This window comes from Lupinus angustifolius, chromosome LG12, assembly GCF_001865875.1.
Source record: "Lupinus angustifolius cultivar Tanjil chromosome LG12, LupAngTanjil_v1.0, whole genome shotgun sequence".
Classification (NCBI taxonomy): Eukaryota; Viridiplantae; Streptophyta; class Magnoliopsida; order Fabales; family Fabaceae; genus Lupinus; species Lupinus angustifolius.
The window spans coordinates 12,721,324-12,742,299 of NC_032020.1; the positions used below are offsets into that span (position 1 = coordinate 12,721,324).

Here is a 20,976-nt window from a genome sequence, read left to right on the forward strand (position 1 = left end):
AAATAAAAAAGGATGACAGTACGCCGTTTATAATTATGAAATGGCATAGAGGGGTGTACGCGTGGTGCGTAATGCGCATGCAGTGAATCGAGGTGGCATTGTTTTTTGTTAACTTTAGCTTCAAAATCCGTTAAACCAATAAATAAAAAGAAGAGAAAATGTTGTTTGGATTGTTCATAATTCCCGTTGCATAATTATGTATATGTGAATGGTTTCACGTTAATTACACAAAAGTGCATTACCAGATAAAGAAGGAATTAAATAAAGCGATAATGGCTCGATGGGTCCAATACAAAGCCAAGAAATTAGGTGAGGAGAACGCTTGACGAATCCATGATCGTCGGGGGTTAAGTTGGAGTAGGGAACAAGTCAAAGTTAAATGAGCATGGATGGTCGTGAATAAATAAAGGAAGATATAGATGACCCCATTCTTCATCTTTTCAAATTAAAGAAATCGAGATATAATGATAAAGTATGACGAACCTTAACTTAGGTGTCCCGTTCAAATCAATTATAAGGAAGGTATATATCAACAATAAATTAAAAGGGGTTTAGCTACATTTGTATATAAAAAGTTTGTAATATCTATATTATTATCAATGTAAAAAGCTATATTATGTATCATTCATCCGTGTTACTTTTATTTTAAAATTGATTGTGATTAATATAAAAAATGAATGATGTAACTAAACTCTTAAAAGTGATCATGTATGTATCCTTTTTCATATAAAAAAGGGTTCAGCCACAATAGAGAGCTGCAAACTATTTTTTTTAAAGTGCTTTCGGGCTTTACGCTATTTTAAGGAAAAATCGCATTTGTATTTAGCCCTTAGTTTTGGATAACTTTGGGTCTCCTTTAGGATAAGACATTAAGAGGAGATTTCTCCCGAATCACTTCAAAGTTTGTGGAGTTGATAAGGTATCATGTTAAGTTAGAAATAAAGATAAAAATAAATACTTATCCTATGTTTCATTACCTTATTATTTTAGTTCTTTAAAAAATAAAAGACTTAAAATAGTCCCAAAAATTTCAAATGTATATTAAATTAGTAATTTTTATTATGTTTTATAACAATTGATATAAACTAATTTGACTCATATTTAAATATTTTGGAGACTATTTATATCTTTTATTTTTTAAAGGAATAAGTTAGTGAAAACAAAAAAAATATATAAGAATAAAATAAATATTTACTCTAGAAAAAATAATACAACTTCTGATGAATGAAAAGTTAAAGAGAAATACGGTAGCCGTAGGGCCAAAAACAAGGGAAAGTACAAAGTTGTTCACGTGACTGACCAAACGTGCATTAGTCTAAGCACACAAAACAAACCAATTACGCCTGGGGGCAAAACCAACCAATCACTGCTATTTTGTACGAAAAAACTATAATAGTTTTACTAAAAATAAAATTTACTCTTTACAAGTTACATGTATTTTCTATATGCAATTTATAGAATTTTTGTATTTTCTATATGCAATTTTCTTAGATTTCGTCTTTCATACATATAAAACAACAAAGTTATGGATGCATTTTGACTCAAAATTTATTATTTTGATTCGCTTTTACTTATATTATATTTTTTATACTACAAATGATATCTTCTCTTTACAAAAAGCTATAATAGTTTTACTAAAAATAAAGTTTACTCTTTACAAGATTACATATTTTCTCTAGATGCAATTTATAATACTTTTTTGAATACTTTAATTTAGTCTTTCATGCATATAAAACATCATCCCCATTGATGCATTTCCACTCAAAATTCATTATTTTGATTCACTGCTTCTCATATTGTATTTTTTGTACTACCAATAATATCAATTCTTTACAAAAAAAAAAAAATATAATAGTTTTACCAAAAATAAAGTTTACTCTTTACAAAGTTACATGTATTCTCTAGATGCAATACATTAATTTCGTCTTTCATGCATATAAAACATCAAAGCCATGGATGCATTTTGACTCAAAATTCATAATTTTGATCCACTACTACTCATATTGTATTTTTTGTACTATTAGTAATATCCCTTCACTTTTTTGGGTAAGATATTAATCTCTTCCGGGGTTCATGACTGTTCCTCTCAACAAGTTTTGATCACTGAAATTGAACCTTTGATTACAAGGATCCAGTGAAATCTTACACTACTAGATGAACGCATTGTTGATTGTTACTTGGATATTGTATTATAAGTGATCGTGTATCATCAACTATTATATTGTTTTTCTAAAAACAATAATAGTTAACCCATTAGAAAAAATTACTCGTATTATTTCATACCTTATACATTTATGGGTTATATAAAACTTATAAGTAAGTTATCATGGTTGTGAGAAACTTGTAGAGTTCATTGAAACAAATGACACTTTATTTAGTGGATACAATAAAGACTTATATTTACAAAATATATATTTAAAAACGACTTTTAATCTTTTTAGGGATAATTATAGTTACTCAGTTACTTTATGACGGGAGCACATCTGCTGTCTCACAAAGAGTGTCATTCCATGTGCCACAACTTATGATTGGTTGAAAAAATATATTTAAATTAAAATTTTAATAATTAATTATTTTTTTGACCAATCATAATCAGTAGCACATGAAATAGTACACTATTGTGAGACAGCATATGTCTAACCCTCTATGACCAACTGTAATATAATGGTGTTCAACTATCCTTAAAATGAGCATGTGTAATTTACACGACAATTTAAATAAAATAAACTACTCAAGCATATACCTTTTAAAAGTCAAAATAAATAAAGGAACATGATTTTAGTGATTTATCTAACAAATCAACCAATCACTAACCAACTAATTTAATGCATTTTTATTGATTAATCAATCACATTCCATTGTATGCAATTTCGAAGCATTTTTTTTGTGAGTTTGATTTGTTATAATTTCCTTTACAATTTTTATCATCTTTTTGGACAAATTGAATGTTTTTTATACATCTGAAAATTGAAAATAATTAAAAGAGACTAACTTCTGGCAAAAGAAACTCCCGAGAAGGGAGAGGTGAAGACCCACGATTGCCATCTTCTCTAATTGTAAATGTTTCACATCAATTGAAAAAGTTCAATAATATAATCAGTAACATTGAATTTATTAATAATTAGATCATTAAGATGTATTTATCATTCATTATTGAGACTTAGTTTCTTTCTTTTTTTCACCCAATTAATGAGTTTATGTACTCATTTTCTTTCGACTCAAATAATAAGGGTCTTTTTATTATAAACAATCATTATTAACATCTGAAAAAAAAACTCCTACAAAAAAGATAAAACCAAATTCTAGAAAGAGCATATAAAAAAATTGAAGAGAGCAATATAATAAATAGTACATGTTTTTTTTTTTTACTTCTTATTTTACGACAGAAGGTAATTCAATCCTAAAGAATCTTAGAGTACACAGTTTTTTTACTCATTATTAAAAATGTACCTTCTCCACTAATCTTCCACTACTTGTTAATGAGAATCCTATGAAGAAAAAAAATAGATTATGAAAGATCCTAGCATAAGATAGATTATTGCAAATAAGGCTTCTGTGGGAGAAAGAAAGATAAAGACGTAGGAAAATGAGGTTGAAAACATATTGGTAATAATGAACACTCCTGTGCCAAAAAGATTGCTTTTACATAATAGCAGCAACTTTTTTTGGTACTATTATTAAGAATTTTTTCACTTTTTAGATAAGGAATTAATCTCCTTTGTATACGTTTTTATCACTTCTAACACGTGTCGTTCTAATAAATCAAACCTTTGAACTATTGCAACTCTTATTGCCTTTCCCATCCTCTGTTGGCTTCTCCACATAGTCTTCGACATATGGATCTGCTACCATCCTCTGATTCTCGCGTAATATGTTCAGTCATTAGAACAACACTAATGTTTTTATCCCTCTTTTTTCTTCACTTAGACTTAATGACCTATCTCAACCAACCCAATTTGTACCATTGAGTTGACATAGTTTGATCTTTGATGCCCCAATCAACACCATTAGATCCAATAAGCTCTCTAAACCAAAATCTCTAATTTCTGAATCAACATAATCCGACCAAGTTTATTTTGTTCGATCTATTTACCCATATGCACATGGTCACAAACCAATGGGGTCAAGTCGGGCCAAATTAGGTCATGACAATTGATAAGTCATGACAAAATTTACATATAGTTTAATTAATTTTATTACATATTTATTAAATTTAAGTTGATGAATGTAGACACCTTCTTTTCTCAATACAATGAAAAGTGTGACAAATCAGTCAATTCAATGAATCTGGACACTTTTAGTGTCTAAAAACATTCCATCAATCCATCTATTTACTAATAAATTGAATTTAGATATAAGTAGTGCTGACAATGAAACAAATCAATTCGATATTAGTTCAGAACTCGATTTATTATTTAACTTAATAAATTTGGTTCATGAACCAAATGAATTAAGTTTGAGTTCATTAAATAAATAAATCTGTTAGATTCAAAAGCTGACTGGATATATATATAAAATTATTTTTTATGTTTATTATGATTTATATATTATTTTTTATATTAATTGTTATTATATTATTTAACAAGGTTATATTTGTGTGTATATATATAAACTTTTGTGGTATTTTTAAAAATAAAATAATTATTTGGGTTGTCCAAATGAACTAATCGAACTGAACCAAATAGTTTACGAACTTTAATTGAACCAAACTCGAACTAAAAAAATAAATCATCTTAAATTCGGGTGGAGTTTTGAGCCGAACCAATCTTTGTCGTGTTGAGCTCTAATTCGACTCAATTTCAGCCCTAGATATAAGTGTATTAGATCCACCATATGTAAATACTTTCTTTTTTTAAGTTCAGGGAAATGACTAACAAAGAAACCAGCAACTACATCCTAGGGCTAGGATCCAAATATGTACAGCATTAAATTGTAAATATGACTCAAATTTTGTAGCTCCCAATCTTCTAATTATTAGCCATTCAAACTCCAGGATGCATATAATGAATTTAATTACTGGTATTGTTGCATTTCACAATGGAAAAGTAGTTAAACTAAACAGCAGCAACAACAAATCAGTGTTGGGAATGGGATACAAGGAACTAATGAAAGAAATTGAAGGTCAATGCCTAAAAAGAAAACTTGACAAAACATCATATTCATATATAGTAGATATACAACTTATACAAGTTACAAGTGAATTAAAATGTATCATAAAACCCACTGCATCTACATGCACATCCACAAGAATCAAACCCCTATTATTTGATTTTATTTATCAACAAATAAATCTTCACTTGCTTCTCATCCTATTAATCTGGTTCAAAGCAGGCTGCAAGATATTATAAAGAACCCAAAGAATAGCAGGTGAAACCACCAAAAGCAAAAGCTTTCCTCTATTGTCATTAGCAGCAGCTTCAGCAATCATACCAATCTCACTAGCTAATGCATCAGGTGCTGACACCAATCCCAAATATGAAGCCAACCCTCCAACACCAAAACCAAGGATAACATCTTTGTTGCGCATGCGGTTGATTTGGTTAAGTGCTGGCTGAAGAATGTTGAACAAAACCCATGCTATGGCTGGAATAATTGGTAATAACAGTGCTATGCCACGGTTATCACTACCTTCTGCTAGTTCAGCTATTTGTTGTACAGCATAAGCAGGGTCACAGGCTCCAAGTGTTGAGAATATTGCTCCTGCTATTGCTGTGGCTTCTATGGATAGTTTAGTGCTTTGAATAATATTGGTTGGTTTTGTGGAGGATAGACCCTTTGGGAGGTTTTGGATGGAAAGGAGGGAGGTGGGTTTTGAAGTGATGAGTTTGGTGTTGGTGGGGTTGGGGAATTTTGCATTGATCATGGCAAATGAGGCTATGGTAGTTGCTGCCATTTGATGAGGGTAGTGAATGAAGTTGGTGTTGATAATTGTTTGGAGGGTGAAATGATTGAAGGAATGAAGTGGAAATGTTAATGTAAAGAGTGAATGGCATTTGGAATATATTTAGTAAAGCCAAGAAAGAGAAATGAGATCCAATAGGATTGTGGTGTGAAGATTCTTTTCTTATCTCAACAAAATATGATTGGTGGGATATGGACCTCATATACCTTACCTTTCTTATCACTTCACTTGCTTTCTCAAATGCAATGTATATTATTTGTTATGTATTTTATTACTTTTTTTGAATAATTAATATCACTTCACTTGCTTTCTCAAATGCAATGTATATTATTTGTTATGTATTTTATTACTTTTTTGAATAATTAATAAATTTAAAATTTAAAGGATAAATAATGTAATGATAATGTATAAATTTATAAAAAAAATTATCTTTGTTTCTTTTCACTTCACATGATTTCTGAAATGGAATGTAATATGAATATTGTATCAATAATATAATAAACTCTTGAGTTATTATGTATTGGTGTATGGATATTAAATATTATATTTAAATTTAAAAATAGCATTTCATGTTATACGTTCAATTCCATCTAATTGAGCAAAATTTGCATTGGTAGGTACATTTGTAAGTATAGCTAATTAAACCTGAAAAAATGTTGAATTTCAAAATTATTATAACAATTAATCATTTTTTTTATTGATTGTATCTATGTAAACATATATAACTACAAGTTTATTCAAAGATTTAGGATAAATTGATGGATCGGATCAATTTTCTATAATTGGATGGATGATTTCTTCATATAAAAGGTTACATAAGGACTTTTTATAAAAATTGGAAATTAAGTAAAGTTAATTTTCATATCTTTGAGTACCAATCTAATCGGCCATGCTAGTTTCAAGAAGAAAAAAAGTTATGATTTACTCAAAGTTTTGTGTGCTATGTCATTTCCCCCAAAAGAGGATATGATTTATTTATTTATTTTCTCTGAACTTGATGCATGGATTGTTTAAGCCCTAAACACTATGGTGCTATTTGAAGTTGGACCAACATGCTTTCCCTTCTCAGAATTAGGAGGCTCAAATAATTCACACTTAACAGGCCCAACTCACTCGCTAAAAAAAATCAGTGGGTCTTTCAAACCTGTAGAAAGAAGAAATTCCCCGTGGGGACATTTAGCAAACTTCTATACCCAATCATCCATAGAGAATGAATTGGCGAAGTGGGGGGTGTTCCACGCTTCAAATTCCCATAATTCAAAACTTGTAAATATAAGAAATGGTTGCAAATGGAGTAGGTATTGTGTTGAAAGTAGTATAAATATTCTACCGGTAGATAAAGCCGCTACGTTTGCATTGCCATTTATGTGCGTGCTAAAGTTCCACATGCACGAGAAGCCACTAAACTTTGGATCAGAGTTTGTCTCCGAAGATTAATATTTTCCGTGGAAATTTAATTAGTGCTCTAAACATCCATATCTCCAGAATGTCCATGACTCATTTCTCTTAAAGTCAAACTCGTTAAGGATCGTCTTGGATCAATTTTAATGTCAAAATATTTATTAAAGTTCATGAACTACTATTAATGTTAGAAAGGATAACAATTAATATAGGTGATTTTATCTAATCAAATCTTTTTTCTACAATAAAATGATATATATTACTTGTCAACCAGTCATTTATAAATAAAATATTATTTTGCGACATATGTTTCTTTTCTAATGTTGTGAGAGAATTTGTAGGATGATATATAATTTTCCTTTTTAAATTATCAATAGTAAAATATAATTACAAATGACTTCTTTCTAAGTTAACATGCAATCATTAACAAACTTTTAATTTTAATCGTTTATGTATATTTGTACAGGTGAGCACTACCCTAAATGTTGGTCAATTTGTTATTTTTGAACTCGAACATAGATTAGGAGGTTAACTTAATCTCAATTGTCAACCTGACCATATTTTTATTTTGAACTTGACCCTAGATTTGATTAAATATAATATTTATTCTTTTAGATAAAATTTTCTGAATATTATTTATTCTGAACTGAACCTGACCATATTTTTATTTTCTGAATATTATTTATTTTCTGAGTTTCAGTGAAATTGCACAAACCACCCATCACTTTTCTACACCTACACAAACCTCTCATATAGTTTTTAAACTTTCATTACATTTACCATCTCTGCATAAGAAATAAATATAATCTTTTAAACAAAAAATGTGATAAATGCAATTAAGTTAAACAAAACATGATATATTGTGGAGACAAATCCAAATAATATATGAGTCAATATTTCTTTATTATTTTTGGTTCGTTACACTATATTATAAGAATGATTTAAATAATATTTCTTTAGAATTGTTGATGCATTTTGTAACAAAAAATAATAAAGATACATTGATTTGTATATTATTTAGACTTATATACACAATATATCATATTTTGTTTAACTTAATTACATTTATCACATTTTTTGTTTAAAACATTACATTTATTTCTTATGCAGGGTGGTCAATGTAATGAAAGTTTAAAAATATGGGAGGTTTGCGTAGGTGTAGAAAATTGAGAGGTGATTTGTGTAATTTTACTAAAACTCAGGGGTGTCAGTGTAATTTACTCTATATATAAATATTTTATTAATCATTTATATATATGAAAAAAGTTAGAAATTCAATAATATTTTGCATTAAAAAAATGTCATTAGTCTATACATAATTGAAATGCATATACAAATATGACAAGTGAGTGATATCGGATGAGTTGGGTTATGTATGTTCCTTATTGACTCTAAATATTAACATAGTCTAATTTTTGAACTTAAACCCAACTCTTAACGAAATGAAACTTGACCATATTTTGGTCCGAACATGATCGAGCTAAACTAGTGAACAAGTAGGGTTAGGTCCTATTCACTTCTATATATTTATATGACATTAATTATTCTTATAATTTTATATGAGAAGTGTTCTCATGTACCCGATGATTTAAACTAAATATAGTTTAAGATTAGTTATTTGATGAGTTTAATTTTTAACTCAAATTTAATTCGCTTGATTTATGAACTAAGTTTATTAACTTAAATAACAAGTCAAGTGAATAAATATTAAGTTGATTCATTTCATTATTATTTTTATCACTGTGTTATATTAAATTTGAAATTTTATTTAAAAGATTTTGTTTTGTTATATTGGACAAATACGTCAATGGGTCTTTTATTTACTTAAGTTTCGCATATTCTTACGAGAAATTTTCTATTTGAATTTTGAAAGCTTAATATTTTGAATTTTTGATAAGATGTCAACTAAATGGTTTTATCTCTTCTTTTTTTATTATAAAATATCAACAACTTCAAGGACTCAATAATGATACTCTATATTTTTAGAGTGTGAGATCAGATGTGAATGATGAAATTACTGATTCATCCACGAATATTGAGTTGATTCATTTCATTATTATTCTTATCATTGTGTTATATTGAATTTGAAATTTTATTTAATGGATTTTGTTTTGTTACATTGGACAAATACGTCAATGAGTCTTTTATTTACTTAAGTTTCTCATATTCTTACTAGAAATTTTCTATTTGAATCTTGAAAGCTTAATATTTTGAATTTTTGATAAGATGTCAACTAAATGGTTTTATCTCTTCTTTTTTTATTATAAAATATCAACAACTTCAAGGACTCAATAATGATACTCCATATTTTTAGAGTGTGAGATCAGATATTAACGATGAAATTACTGATTCATCCACGAATATTGAGTTGATTCATTTCATTATTATTCTTATCACTATGTTATATTGAATTTGAAATTTTATTTAATGGATTTTGTTTTGTTACATTGGACAAATACGTCAGTGGATCTTTTATATTTTCTATTTGAATTTTGAAAGCTTAATATTTTGAATTTTTGATAAGATGTCAACTAAATGGTTTTATCTCTTCTTTTTTTATTATAAAATATCAACAACTTCAAGGACTCAATAATGATACTCTATATTTTTAGAGTGTGAGATCAGATGTGAAGGATGAAATTACTGATTCATCCACGAATATTGAGTTGATTCATTTCATTATTATTCTTATCACTGTGTTATATTGAATTTGAAATTTTATTTAATGGATTTTGTTTTGTTACATTGGACAAATACGTCAATGGATCTTTTATTTACTTAAGTTCGCATATTCTTACTAGAAATTTTCTATTTGAATTTTGAAAGCTTAATGTTTTGAATTTTTGATAAGATGTCAATTAAATGGTTTTATCTCTTCTTTTTTTATTATAAAATATCAACAACTTCAAGGACTCAATAATGATACTCCATATTTTTAGAGTGTGAGATCAGATGTGAAGGATGAAATTACTGATTCATCCATAAATATTGAGTTGATTCATTTCATTATTATTCTTATCACTGTGTTATATTAAATTTGAAATTTATTTAATAGATTTTGTTTTGTTATATTGGACAAATACGTCAATGGATCTTTTATTTACTTAAGTTTTGCATATTATTACGAGAAATTTTCTATTTGAATTTTGAAAACTTAATATTTTGAATTTTGAAAGCTTAATATTTTGAATTTTTGATAAGATGTCAACTAAATGGTTTTATCTCTTCTTTTTTTATTATAAAATATCAACAACTTCAAGGACTCAATAATGATACTCCATATTTTTAGAGTGTGAGATCAGATGTGAAGGATGAAATTACTGATTCATCCATAAATATTGAGTTGATTCATTTCATTATTATTCTTATCACTGTGTTATATTAAATTTGAAATTTTATTTAATGGATTTTGAAATTTTATGAGAAATTTTCTATTTGAACTTTGAAAGCTTAATATTTTGAAATTGTGATAAGATGTTAACTAAATGATTTTATCCCTTCCTTTTTTTATTATAAAATATTAACAAAAAGGACTTGGATAACGATACTCCATATTTTTAGAATATAAGATCAGATGTGAAGGATGAAATTACTTATTCATCCACTAACTTTAAGCAGAAGTATATTTTTTTGATCCCTCAAAGCAGAAATAATAACCACACTTACACGGATACTTCCATGTTGATGTAAAGTGTAGATAAATTGAGATGTATATATAGTTGATTGGTCTCACAAACTAAACAAAGTTGTTTCATTATCTCTTTTCTCTTTCCTCTCTCAATCTGATTCTCACCCACTAAACCATTTCATCAAATTCTCACTTCCGTTTCTCTTTCTTTCATACAAATTTTGCAACTTTCTCTGTAATTCATCACCAACCGATGCCGACTGAAGAAAATCCTTCGTCTATCTCATACGTAAACACCGATCCATAACAATCATAAATGCCATCAACACAAAACTTGTTCAACGTGTGGTTCTCTGTTTTTTACTTTCTCTTCTGTATGGTTGGGTATTTAACAAGTGTATTTGTTCATTGGGTTACCTCTGATCTGTGAAAGTCAATTTTTTTACATAAAAAAATGATTTTTGGTTTCTGGGTTTTCAGCCATGGATGAAGATTTTAGTTATTTGATTGTGATCATCAAGCTTTGATGAGTTGTGATGACTTTACATGAGCGATCACTTTAAAGCTTTGATCAGAAAATTCTCTTCCATTTTTTGGATTCCTTTTGCTTTTACTGTAGAATATCCCATCAGCTAGGAATAGTATACTTCCCATCAAAGTTTTCTTCTTTGGTTTCTTCACCTTTCAATTGATCATCAACTTTCTTAATTTGGCCCCCGTTTTAAAAAACGATCGGTCCTGATTTTTTGGTTTGATATTTTATGTTTACTGTTTCCATGATCATCCTCGGTTTAATGATTCTGTAGGTGTAAATGCATGGCTTCGGTGCTTTTGATTAATAATGCTACAGTAAATAGATCATAGTTACTTAGGATATGTAACATGATTAATCACTTTTTGCGTTTATATAAAAGACTTTCTTTAAGACAAATTTGTTATTCAGTATGGTATATGGCAATTCACATCGTTGTTGAGTGAATCCAGGAACTATGAAATGGACAAAGATAATTGTATACTACAGGGTCTTCAGCTTTCTTGTTACATTGTCACATAATGAGTTTTTATAAACATGTTTTTCTCTGTAGGTTTGAGACCTGAGATTTGCTAGTGAATTACATTTTTAAGGTGCGTGCTTTTGCAAGTTAGGATAGCGTGTAGAATTCCGGATGCTATGAATATGATTAGAGAAACAGTGAAATTAATTAATGTAGTAATATATTTACACATGTTCTGGTAATTTGCAGAGGTGTTAGGTCCTTTCTTCTGCAAAGTTAGCGTACTGCATAAGGTTGGCAGTGCCCATGGATACCACTACCATTGTTGTCGGCACACCACTGCCAACATTTCAACCTCAGCAACGCCATTGTTATGGGGACTCCATGCCGGGAGAGTTTCCCTTGTCGGCTAGTCCCTCCATTGTCCTCCATGTCCTTACATCATGTAATTTGGATCCTCAAGACCTTGCTAAACTAGAGGTACGTGTTTCAAGTTACAAGTTGTTACTTGAATCATACTAATGTGGTAATGCTAATGTTGCTAGTTTCATTTTTTAATGTGGTTTTTAGGCAACATGCTCCTTCTTCAGGCAGCCCGCAAACTTTGCTCCAGATTTTGATTTGTCCTTATCTGAACTTGCTGCACTGGACATGTGCCAGAAAAGAGCCATTTTCAAGCCGATGACAACAGAAGAAAAGCAAAATTTGAAGCAAAGATGTGGTGGCTCGTGGAAATTGGTGCTGAGGTTTTTGCTGGCTGGAGAAGCATGTTGTCGGAGGGAGAAATCACAGGCAATAGCAGGTCCTGGTCACAGCATTGCCGTGACATCGAAAGGGGTTGTTTATTCATTCGGGTGCAATAGTTCAGGACAGCTAGGGAATGGCACCACCGAAGAGTATTGGCAGCCTCGACCAATCAGGTTGGAACATTTGTAAATTCCATAATTCTTAGAAGTTACGATTTAAGAGGTAGTTGAATAGAAGTTAACAATACTCTATCATGTTGCAGAGCTTTGCAAGGCATTCGAATTATACAAGCTGCTGCTGGAACTGGGAGAACAATGTTGATCAGTGATTCAGGGCAGGTTTATGCCTTTGGGAAAGACTCTTTTAGTGACACAGAGTTTGGAATTCAAGGGTCCAAAATGGCTGCTACTCCACAATTAATGGAGTCATTGAAAAACATCTTTGTTGTTCAAGCTACAATTGGGAATTTTTTGACAGCTGTTTTGTCAAGAGAAGGTAGAGTTTATACATTTTCTTGGGGCAGTGAGGGAAAACTCTGTCACCACACTGATCCAGATGATATAGAACCCCGTCCCTTATTGGGAGCTCTGGAACACATACCAGTAGTGCAAATAGCTGCTGGATACTGCTACCTGCTTTGTCTGGCTTGTCAATCCAGTGGAATGTAAGCTTCAGTTCTATCCCTTTACTTTGAGTGTTGCAATTTAGTTTTAAATAAAGTCCAATCATGGTTTATTATTTGATTGGCATTACATGTTGATTTATTGCAACAATTTACTAACCTAGTTGTTACATATCATTTCATTCTTGTTGTAATAAGTAATTTAATGTTTATTGATTATGTGATCCCTCTTTGAAATCTTAACAGGTCAGTGTACTCTGTTGGCTGTGGCTTGGGTGGGAAGCTTGGACATGGCTCAAGAACTGATGAGAAGTATCCTCGTCTGGTTGAGCAGTTCCAGATGTTAAACCTTCAACCGAGAGTGATTGCAGCCGGTGCTTGGCATGCTGCTGTGGTGGGGCAGGATGGCCGTGTTTGCACATGGGGGTGGGGTCGTTATGGTTGCTTAGGTCATGGAAATGAAGAATGTGAGTTGGTACCTAAGGTGGTGGAAGCATTGAACAATGTGAAGGCTGTTCATGTTGCTACAGGAGATTACACAACGTTTGTATTGTCTGATAATGGTGATGTGTATTCATTTGGTTGTGGAGAATCTGCTAGTCTTGGCCATAACCCTGGAGATGATGATGAGGTATGCTTTGCTTCTTCCTTTTTCCTTGTTTGATTTATGAGTTGTTTTCTTGACTTAGTTAATGGGATGTGCAATATCACAAGTTCACAACCAAATGGAATCTGTACATGAGTTTCAAATTTGAACCGGTTTCAGAATGGAGCTTCAAATTAAGGTTTACATTTTAAAGTCACATTATGATTATGTGCTTGTTTATATAAAAATCGCGATGACCAATGTGGCATGAGCAGTACCTTCTCGTACTCATTTGTGAAGCATCCAATGTACCATGGATCACATTTTCTTACAACTGTCACAACTAGCTTAAACTTAAATGAGATGTTTACATTGGTAACTTAAATTTAGTGAATGTTTGGGTAAATAAATTAATTAGGTGCTTATTCAACAAGTGTTTATCACATGAGAGTTTTTGACCTTTCTACAAGCTTTTTTCACAAGCTTCTCCAAAAGAGCTTATAGGAAGGTCAGATAAGTCCAAGTAAATTCTCTATAAGCTCTTCAAAACACTTGCTTTAGTGCTTATAGGGTAATACAAGCTGAAGCAAGCTCTCTGTATGCCCATCAAATGCTCAAGTAATTTGTATCCACCAAATATAGATATATAGGCCACGTTTAATGAAAGAAAACTTGTGTAGTCAGAAAGTTCTTATTTGAATGGAGTTCATAAAAAATGTTATGTTTGTACATGTGCAGGAAGAAAACATGCATGCGAATGTGCTAAGTCCAGAGCTAGTCACATTACTGAAACAGGTCAACGAGCGAGTGGTGCAGATTAGCCTAACCAATTCCATATACTGGAATGGTCATACATTTGCTCTAACTGAATCGGGGAAGCTGTATGCCTTTGGTGCCGGAGACAAAGGACAACTAGGAGTAGAGCTTGTTGGCAACCAGACTGAAAGGGGAAAGCCTGAGAGGGTTAATATTGACTTGGATAATTAAGTGCGCCATCCTTCACAATTATTCCATATCCTTTAATTTATGGTCATCATGCATGGTATTTTGTGTTTTTTTAGTCCCTTGCTTATTCTGTAAATAGAATCAAAGAATGCTGCATCTTTTGAAAGTCCAAGCTAATAGCTAACAACGATCTCAGTTACTTTCATATGGTTGTTGATATCAATCATAGGCATACTAGTGTTGATAGTTGATACTTTGGTGAAGGTATATTTACATCTTAGTTGTCTTCACTTTGGAATTGGTTTTCGTAAATTGTTTTCTAACTTTCTCAGATGCAATTGGTCGAATTTAGTGTTCTATCATAATTGTAAATGCATGTCCAATGGAATGAATCTGTTAAATCTCGATGCTTGTAATCCTCTCTCACCCAATAAAATAGTGTTACATCATTTAAAATTAAAATTTCAGCTTACATTTAACAAACCCAAGGAGCTATTAAATTAAGTGTTGAATTTTAAATGATATAATACTATTTTATTGGGCAAGACATGATAAGGAACAACAACTAATCTACATTATGTCCCAAGATAGGCTTTTACGATTGATTTTAAGGAGACATCATCGGCTGTCACACTTGTGTGCCACAATCATGTTAGCAACTTAAAGTTTATATTTGTTTAAAATTAATGATACATGTCGTTAGAGAATGGTCCTCTGGTCTTAAGTTGTGGTACTGGTTGCCATTCAACATGATGGCAGTCTAATCCTTATGATCCTAAGTAACGTTAATATATACATAGGGATGGATTTGTTGTTTGCATCTTGTCCTCATGCACTCATGTGTGTCATAGATATTATATTATGTTTCTTTTATTTTAAAAATGAATAACCATTTTAAGTCTGATATTTCATGTTGGCTTATTTGATAGTGCTGGCAAAATAGCAATGCCCCCCAAGCCTACAAGGCAATGTAGGGGCTCGTGAATTAAAAAAGAAATATATTATGATATAATGTGTTTAATAGTCCAAAAAATTAATTGATATAATGTCCTCAATTTTAAAATTTTCTGCATTCAAACTTCTTTATTTAATTTTGTTTTACAAATTTTTATTTTTTAAGTATTTATTAACAGAAAAAGATGTATGTATTAATAGTGTAAAAGTTTTTCATATTGTCACTATGTCATCCATCATTCATACTTCATCATCATCGACTCTTCAAAAAATAATTAATACAAATAAATGATATATGATGTATTAACTATGTATAAATCTTTATATAATGGTTCATAAATATTTTACTCATTTATGACTGCTAATGGGTGGGCCTGAAAGCTTGTTTTAGAATGTACATGATATGATAATTTGCCCAAAATGATAAACAGATGTGTCCGCTTGTGATTTAAGAGAATTTTATGGGGATGAGTTGGGTGGCACGTTTTAGCACTGGTAGTTGGCGCCTAATCTGTCACGTGAGACATCCCATTAACCGCAACTAGTTAGCAATAATGGACAAAAGAAGTGCAACATAACATAATAAGAAAAGAGTCTTGCCTTACACCACAAAGGCACCAATCATGCCAACAACAATTCTTGAAAGAAAAAAATAATATAAAATTCATACATAATTTATTCCAATATTGTTTGACTTATAATATATGAAATAATAAATTGTAAGAATATGATTGCAACTAAGAAGTGGTGAATTAGTTGAATTAAAATAATGACAAGTTTTTCTGCAAAATCAAGAGTTAAAATGCAACGAAAAATATATGCAGAAAATTAATAAGTAAAATCAAAGAGATAGGAAAGAAGAGAGTACACAAAAAAATTATAGTAGTTCACCTTCTTGACTACCGAAGGCTACATCCAATACTCTTGCAGCATAAAAGATTTTTCCACTCAAGATTATGAGTTGCAATTACAATATATCACTCTCAGATCTCTATGTACCTTACACACTCTTTAATCTTTATTCACCTTTGAAAGACACATTTCCAAGTGATTCTAATTCCCTTTTTTATCACACCCCGTGAAATAAAGTATTCTGCAATAATAATGAAGAATGTTCAACAATGGCGAAATTGCCTTTACAAGTATAAAAGTGACTTAACTTGCAATCCAAATAACTCTTTTGTATACTTAGTAATAATGCTCTTTATAAGTTTGTAAACTTGAAACACTTTCACTTTAAGCAACTTCAGAAAAATCAACTTTGAAAGTTTTAAGAACTGGTTGCCAAAAGTGCAGAAAATAATTTCAGAATATATGTAAGAACTTTTGAAATTTGTATGAGAGTTGTGTATATGTTGTGTGTTGTGATTGTGAGTGCCTTTATATAGGCTATCCAATTAGCTAAAATATCTCTTTGAAATGACAGGAATTGATTGGAATGAAAACATGTCTTTTGGGTTGAAACTCATTCACTTTGAATTTGAAGATGCAACAACTATTAGTAATCGATTACAACATTGAGTAATCGATTACCCAAATGTTCTGTCCACTGAACATTTATTTTTGTATTAGAGTAATCAATTACAGCAAGTTGAGTACTCGGTTACTCAACTTTAATAACATTGATAATTTGTTACTCAAATACAGTAATGAATTACTCTGATCAGTTTTAAGTTGGATAACTCTTTTCTCACACTTCTAACCTGTTACTTAGATGAAGTAACCATTTACACACTATTTTTTAAAATTGTTTTATGTATTTTAAAGTGTTTCAATTTTCTTTTAAAAATAGTTTGAACATTACTACTATTGTATAATCAAGAATATAAGATAGAAATACCTATTTAAATTTAGACTAAAAGTCTTGAATATCTTGAAGTTTGAATCTTCATTGTCTTATAAGTATTCTTCATTTTCTTCTTTTTGGTGATGTTGGTGTCTTCATCAAAACTGTGTCAAGGTCAGGAGCAAAGATCTTCTTCACAATCCCCCCTATGATGACAAACCAATATCTTCTTGTCAGTGTAATTTTCTCAGAGCAGCATAGTTTATGATATTCTTGACTTGTCTTGAGTATGCTCCCCCTATCTTGTATGCTCTCCCTTTCATTTGGAGTTATGTGCCTGAAATGTTTTAAACAAAAAATACATTCTCCAAACTTTTCTCCCACTTTTGACTTCATCAAAAAGTAGAAAAACCAAGAGTTTCCAGCACAATATATATATACAAAATACAATATGTATATGACAAGCATAAAAGTAATCATAAGATATAAAATAAATATCACAATGCATATCATAAGACATATATTCAACAGAAAGCAAATTGTTTAGTAATATGCATCAAAACAGAACAGAAATCCTAGACACACTCTAAGACTCAGACTCAAAGTTGTCTTCATCAACGTCCATGCTACTCAGCTTAAAAGAGAGATGATGAAGTTCAAATTGAATTTGTTGATTATGAGGATCAAAAGCATTCATCCGATTAGTGATGTAGCCTCGAAGAGAAATCAACTCACCCATAATCATCTTATTTGAAGGTATGATAATAGATGAGGAAGATTGAGCATGAAACTCAGAAGGTTGAGATTTAGAAGGATTAGCATGGGTAGGTTCTGGTTCAGGAGCAGGAGGTCTATCTTTCTTATGCTTGTAGGTCTGATCATGAAAATTATATGTGAAGCCCATTTTATGGACTACATCCACATCAAGACGGGTTTCACGAGGGTTAAGCGGGACCTTAGTTTCTCTAATAGTAGAAACATTGAAATGCTCAAGGATTTTTGTTATGAAGATTGCATATGGCAAATGGCTTTGGGTTCCTCTTACAGACCACATTTGTCTCATTATCATCAGAGTCCAATTGATTTTCAGATTAAATTTCATAGCATACATTAATTGGAGTTCTATGTCACTTATTTGAGAGTGGTTTGAAAATTTTGGTGAGATGACATAGCTCAGAAAATAATGAAGCAAGCAGTCTTCTAGTTTGAGATGTCAAGCCGATAGGATATCTCTATTTTTAACAGTTTCACCATAACTTTGTTGCTTAAGTGTTTCTATTTCCTCTTTAGTAATTCTACACAGAGAATAATAAAAATATTTTTGATCATAGTTTCTCCATTCGCATACAAGGCTGAAGCCTGCAATGCTCACATGATAGGATATGTTACAACATAATGAACTCATAATTTTCAAATCAAAAGTAATGCCTTTTCCTTTTACATAGGAAATAAGATGTTTTTTTCCTAAAGTTCATGTTACAGTAAAATACTCTAATCAGTTCAGGATAGATTTCATTTGATTCACAATAGAAATCGAAAAGGTTTTGTTGTTTAAAGAGTTGATGAGAAAGATGAGTTTAAAAATGCAGAAATGTATATAAATAACGACATAGAGTAATCGGTTACTCACTTTTGAGTAATCGACTACTCAAATTAAAACTTTTAAATTTTTCAAACATCAACATTATGTAATCGGTTACTCATTTTGAGTAATCGGTTACTGAAACACATTGTTCAACCCTGTAATCGGTTATTCTCCAGTGTAATCGATTACTGACCCGAGAAAAACTTATTTTTAGGCAACTTTAAGCTATGAAAAAGATTTTTAACCCAAAATTTGAAATATTTAAACATAAATAAACACTTTTAAGTACAAGTAGGCATGAGACCAAGTAGGCATGAGATAAGCATGATGAAGCACACATATAATCATATAATCATGTTAAGATAAGTAAGCTTAATTAAGAATGCATAATTCTTGTCTAATTTTATAAAAAGGTTTTTTAGCGAAGGGTTTAGTGAATATATTTGCTAGTTGGTTATGAGTATCAACAAATTCTATCGACACATCCTTCTTTTGGACATGGTCCCTAAGGAAGTGATGTCTTATATCAATGTGTTTGGTTCTAGAATGCATAACAGGATTCTTTGTGAGGTTTATGGGGATGAGTTGGATATATAGCAACAACTATTTGCTGCTATATATCCAACTTCAGTAGTGCTTAGGGCTAGACATACTTGTTTCCTGTAAGACCAAGAAACTAAAGCATTTCCCAAAAGATGTCAAGTACCACTTGTACTTTTCCTCTCAGATTTGCACCCGACAAAATCTAAATATGAATATCCAACCAAATCACATATACTTCCTTTTGGATACCACAACCAAACGTTAGATGTACGTTTAAGATATTTCATGATTCTCTTACAAAAACTAAGTGTGATTCTTTTGGTTTAGATTGATAGCGAGCATACAGACATACACTAACCATGATATCAGGTCTACTGGCAGTTAAATATAAAAGAGATCCAATCATACCTCGATACTTTGATATTTCAATGCATTTTACCGTTTCATCTGTATCAATGTAAGTACTGGATCACATAGGAGTAGTTATTAGCTTTCAACCATCCATGTCAAATCTTTTTAGCAAATCTCTACAAGATTTGGCTTGACTTACGAAAATATCATTATCAAGTTGTTTGATTTATAGTCCAAGGAAGTAATTTAACTTCCCCATCATAAACATTTCAAACTCTCCTTGTATCATTTTGCCAAAATCACTACGCAAAATCTCATTAGTAGAACAAAAAATAATATCATCTATATAAATCTGAACAACTAGAGTATCATGATTTATTCTTTTTATAAACAGTATAGTGTCGACCGTTCCTATGCTGAAACCTTTTTCAAGTAGAAATTTAGTTAGACGATCATATCATGCACGAGGAGCTTGCTTTAAGCCATATAGAGTTTTCTTTAATTTGTAAACATGAGAAAGATGTTTGTAATCTTCAAAACCAAGAGGTTGTTCAACAAACACTTCTTCTTAAATGTAGCCGTTGGGGAAACACTCTTTACGTCCATTTGATATAACTGAAAATTCAAAGAGCAAACATATGCAAGTAATAGCCTAATAGCTCCAAATCTAGCAACCAGAGCGCAGGTTTCATCAAAGTTTATACCTTCTTCCTAATTGTATCCTTGAGCTACTAGTCTAGCTTTATTTCTAAAAATAATACCATTTTCATTAGATTTATTATGAAATACCCGCCGAGTTCCAATAACATGCATGTTTTTCGGTCTAGGAACAAGTTCTCAAACTTCATTTCTCTCAAACTGGTTTAATTCTTCTTGCATAGCAAGAATCCAGTGTTCACCCTCGATTGTTTCATCAATCTTGGAGGGCTCT

At 30.8% G+C, this 20,976-nt stretch overlaps 2 protein-coding genes across 5 annotated transcripts; one reads left to right on the plus strand and one right to left on the minus strand.

The window, feature by feature from the left end:
- LOC109362478 (photosystem II core complex proteins psbY, chloroplastic-like) lies at positions 5,086-5,972 on the minus strand. The gene is made up of 2 exons (XM_019608291.1): positions 5,290-5,972; positions 5,086-5,228 (listed from the first exon to the last, which is right to left on the minus strand). Exon 1 carries the CDS (start codon positions 5,891-5,893, stop codon positions 5,294-5,296), a length of 600 nt encoding a protein of 199 aa, XP_019463836.1. The 5' UTR covers positions 5,894-5,972; the 3' UTR covers positions 5,086-5,228; positions 5,290-5,293.
- Positions 11,029-15,147, plus strand: LOC109363006 (ultraviolet-B receptor UVR8-like). 4 transcript variants are annotated; one of them, XM_019609155.1, is made up of 7 exons: positions 11,029-11,220; positions 12,017-12,056; positions 12,176-12,406; positions 12,497-12,846; positions 12,936-13,337; positions 13,542-13,927; positions 14,612-15,147. In XM_019609155.1, exons 3-7 carry the CDS (start codon positions 12,233-12,235, stop codon positions 14,866-14,868), a joined length of 1,569 nt encoding a protein of 522 aa, XP_019464700.1. In that variant the 5' UTR covers positions 11,029-11,220; positions 12,017-12,056; positions 12,176-12,232; the 3' UTR covers positions 14,869-15,147. The 4 variants fall into 4 exon arrangements, with proteins under 4 accessions (XP_019464700.1, XP_019464699.1, XP_019464701.1 ...); XM_019609157.1 differs by having other exon boundaries at positions 11,030-11,274; positions 13,542-13,926; positions 14,620-15,147; XM_019609154.1 differs by lacking the exon at positions 12,017-12,056 and having other exon boundaries at positions 11,029-11,274.

Coding starts and splice junctions, on each gene's coding strand:
- LOC109362478 (XM_019608291.1), bottom strand. CDS start 5,893: ATGGCAGCAACTACCATAGCCTCATTTGCCATGATCAATGCAAAATTC.
- LOC109363006 (XM_019609154.1), top strand. CDS start 12,233: ATGGATACCACTACCATTGTTGTCGGCACACCACTGCCAACATTTCAA. Junction 12,407..12,496: donor AAGACCTTGCTAAACTAGAG/GTACGTGTTTCA, acceptor TGTGGTTTTTAG/GCAACATGCTCCTTCTTCAG. Junction 13,338..13,541: donor GCTTGTCAATCCAGTGGAAT/GTAAGCTTCAGT, acceptor AAATCTTAACAG/GTCAGTGTACTCTGTTGGCT.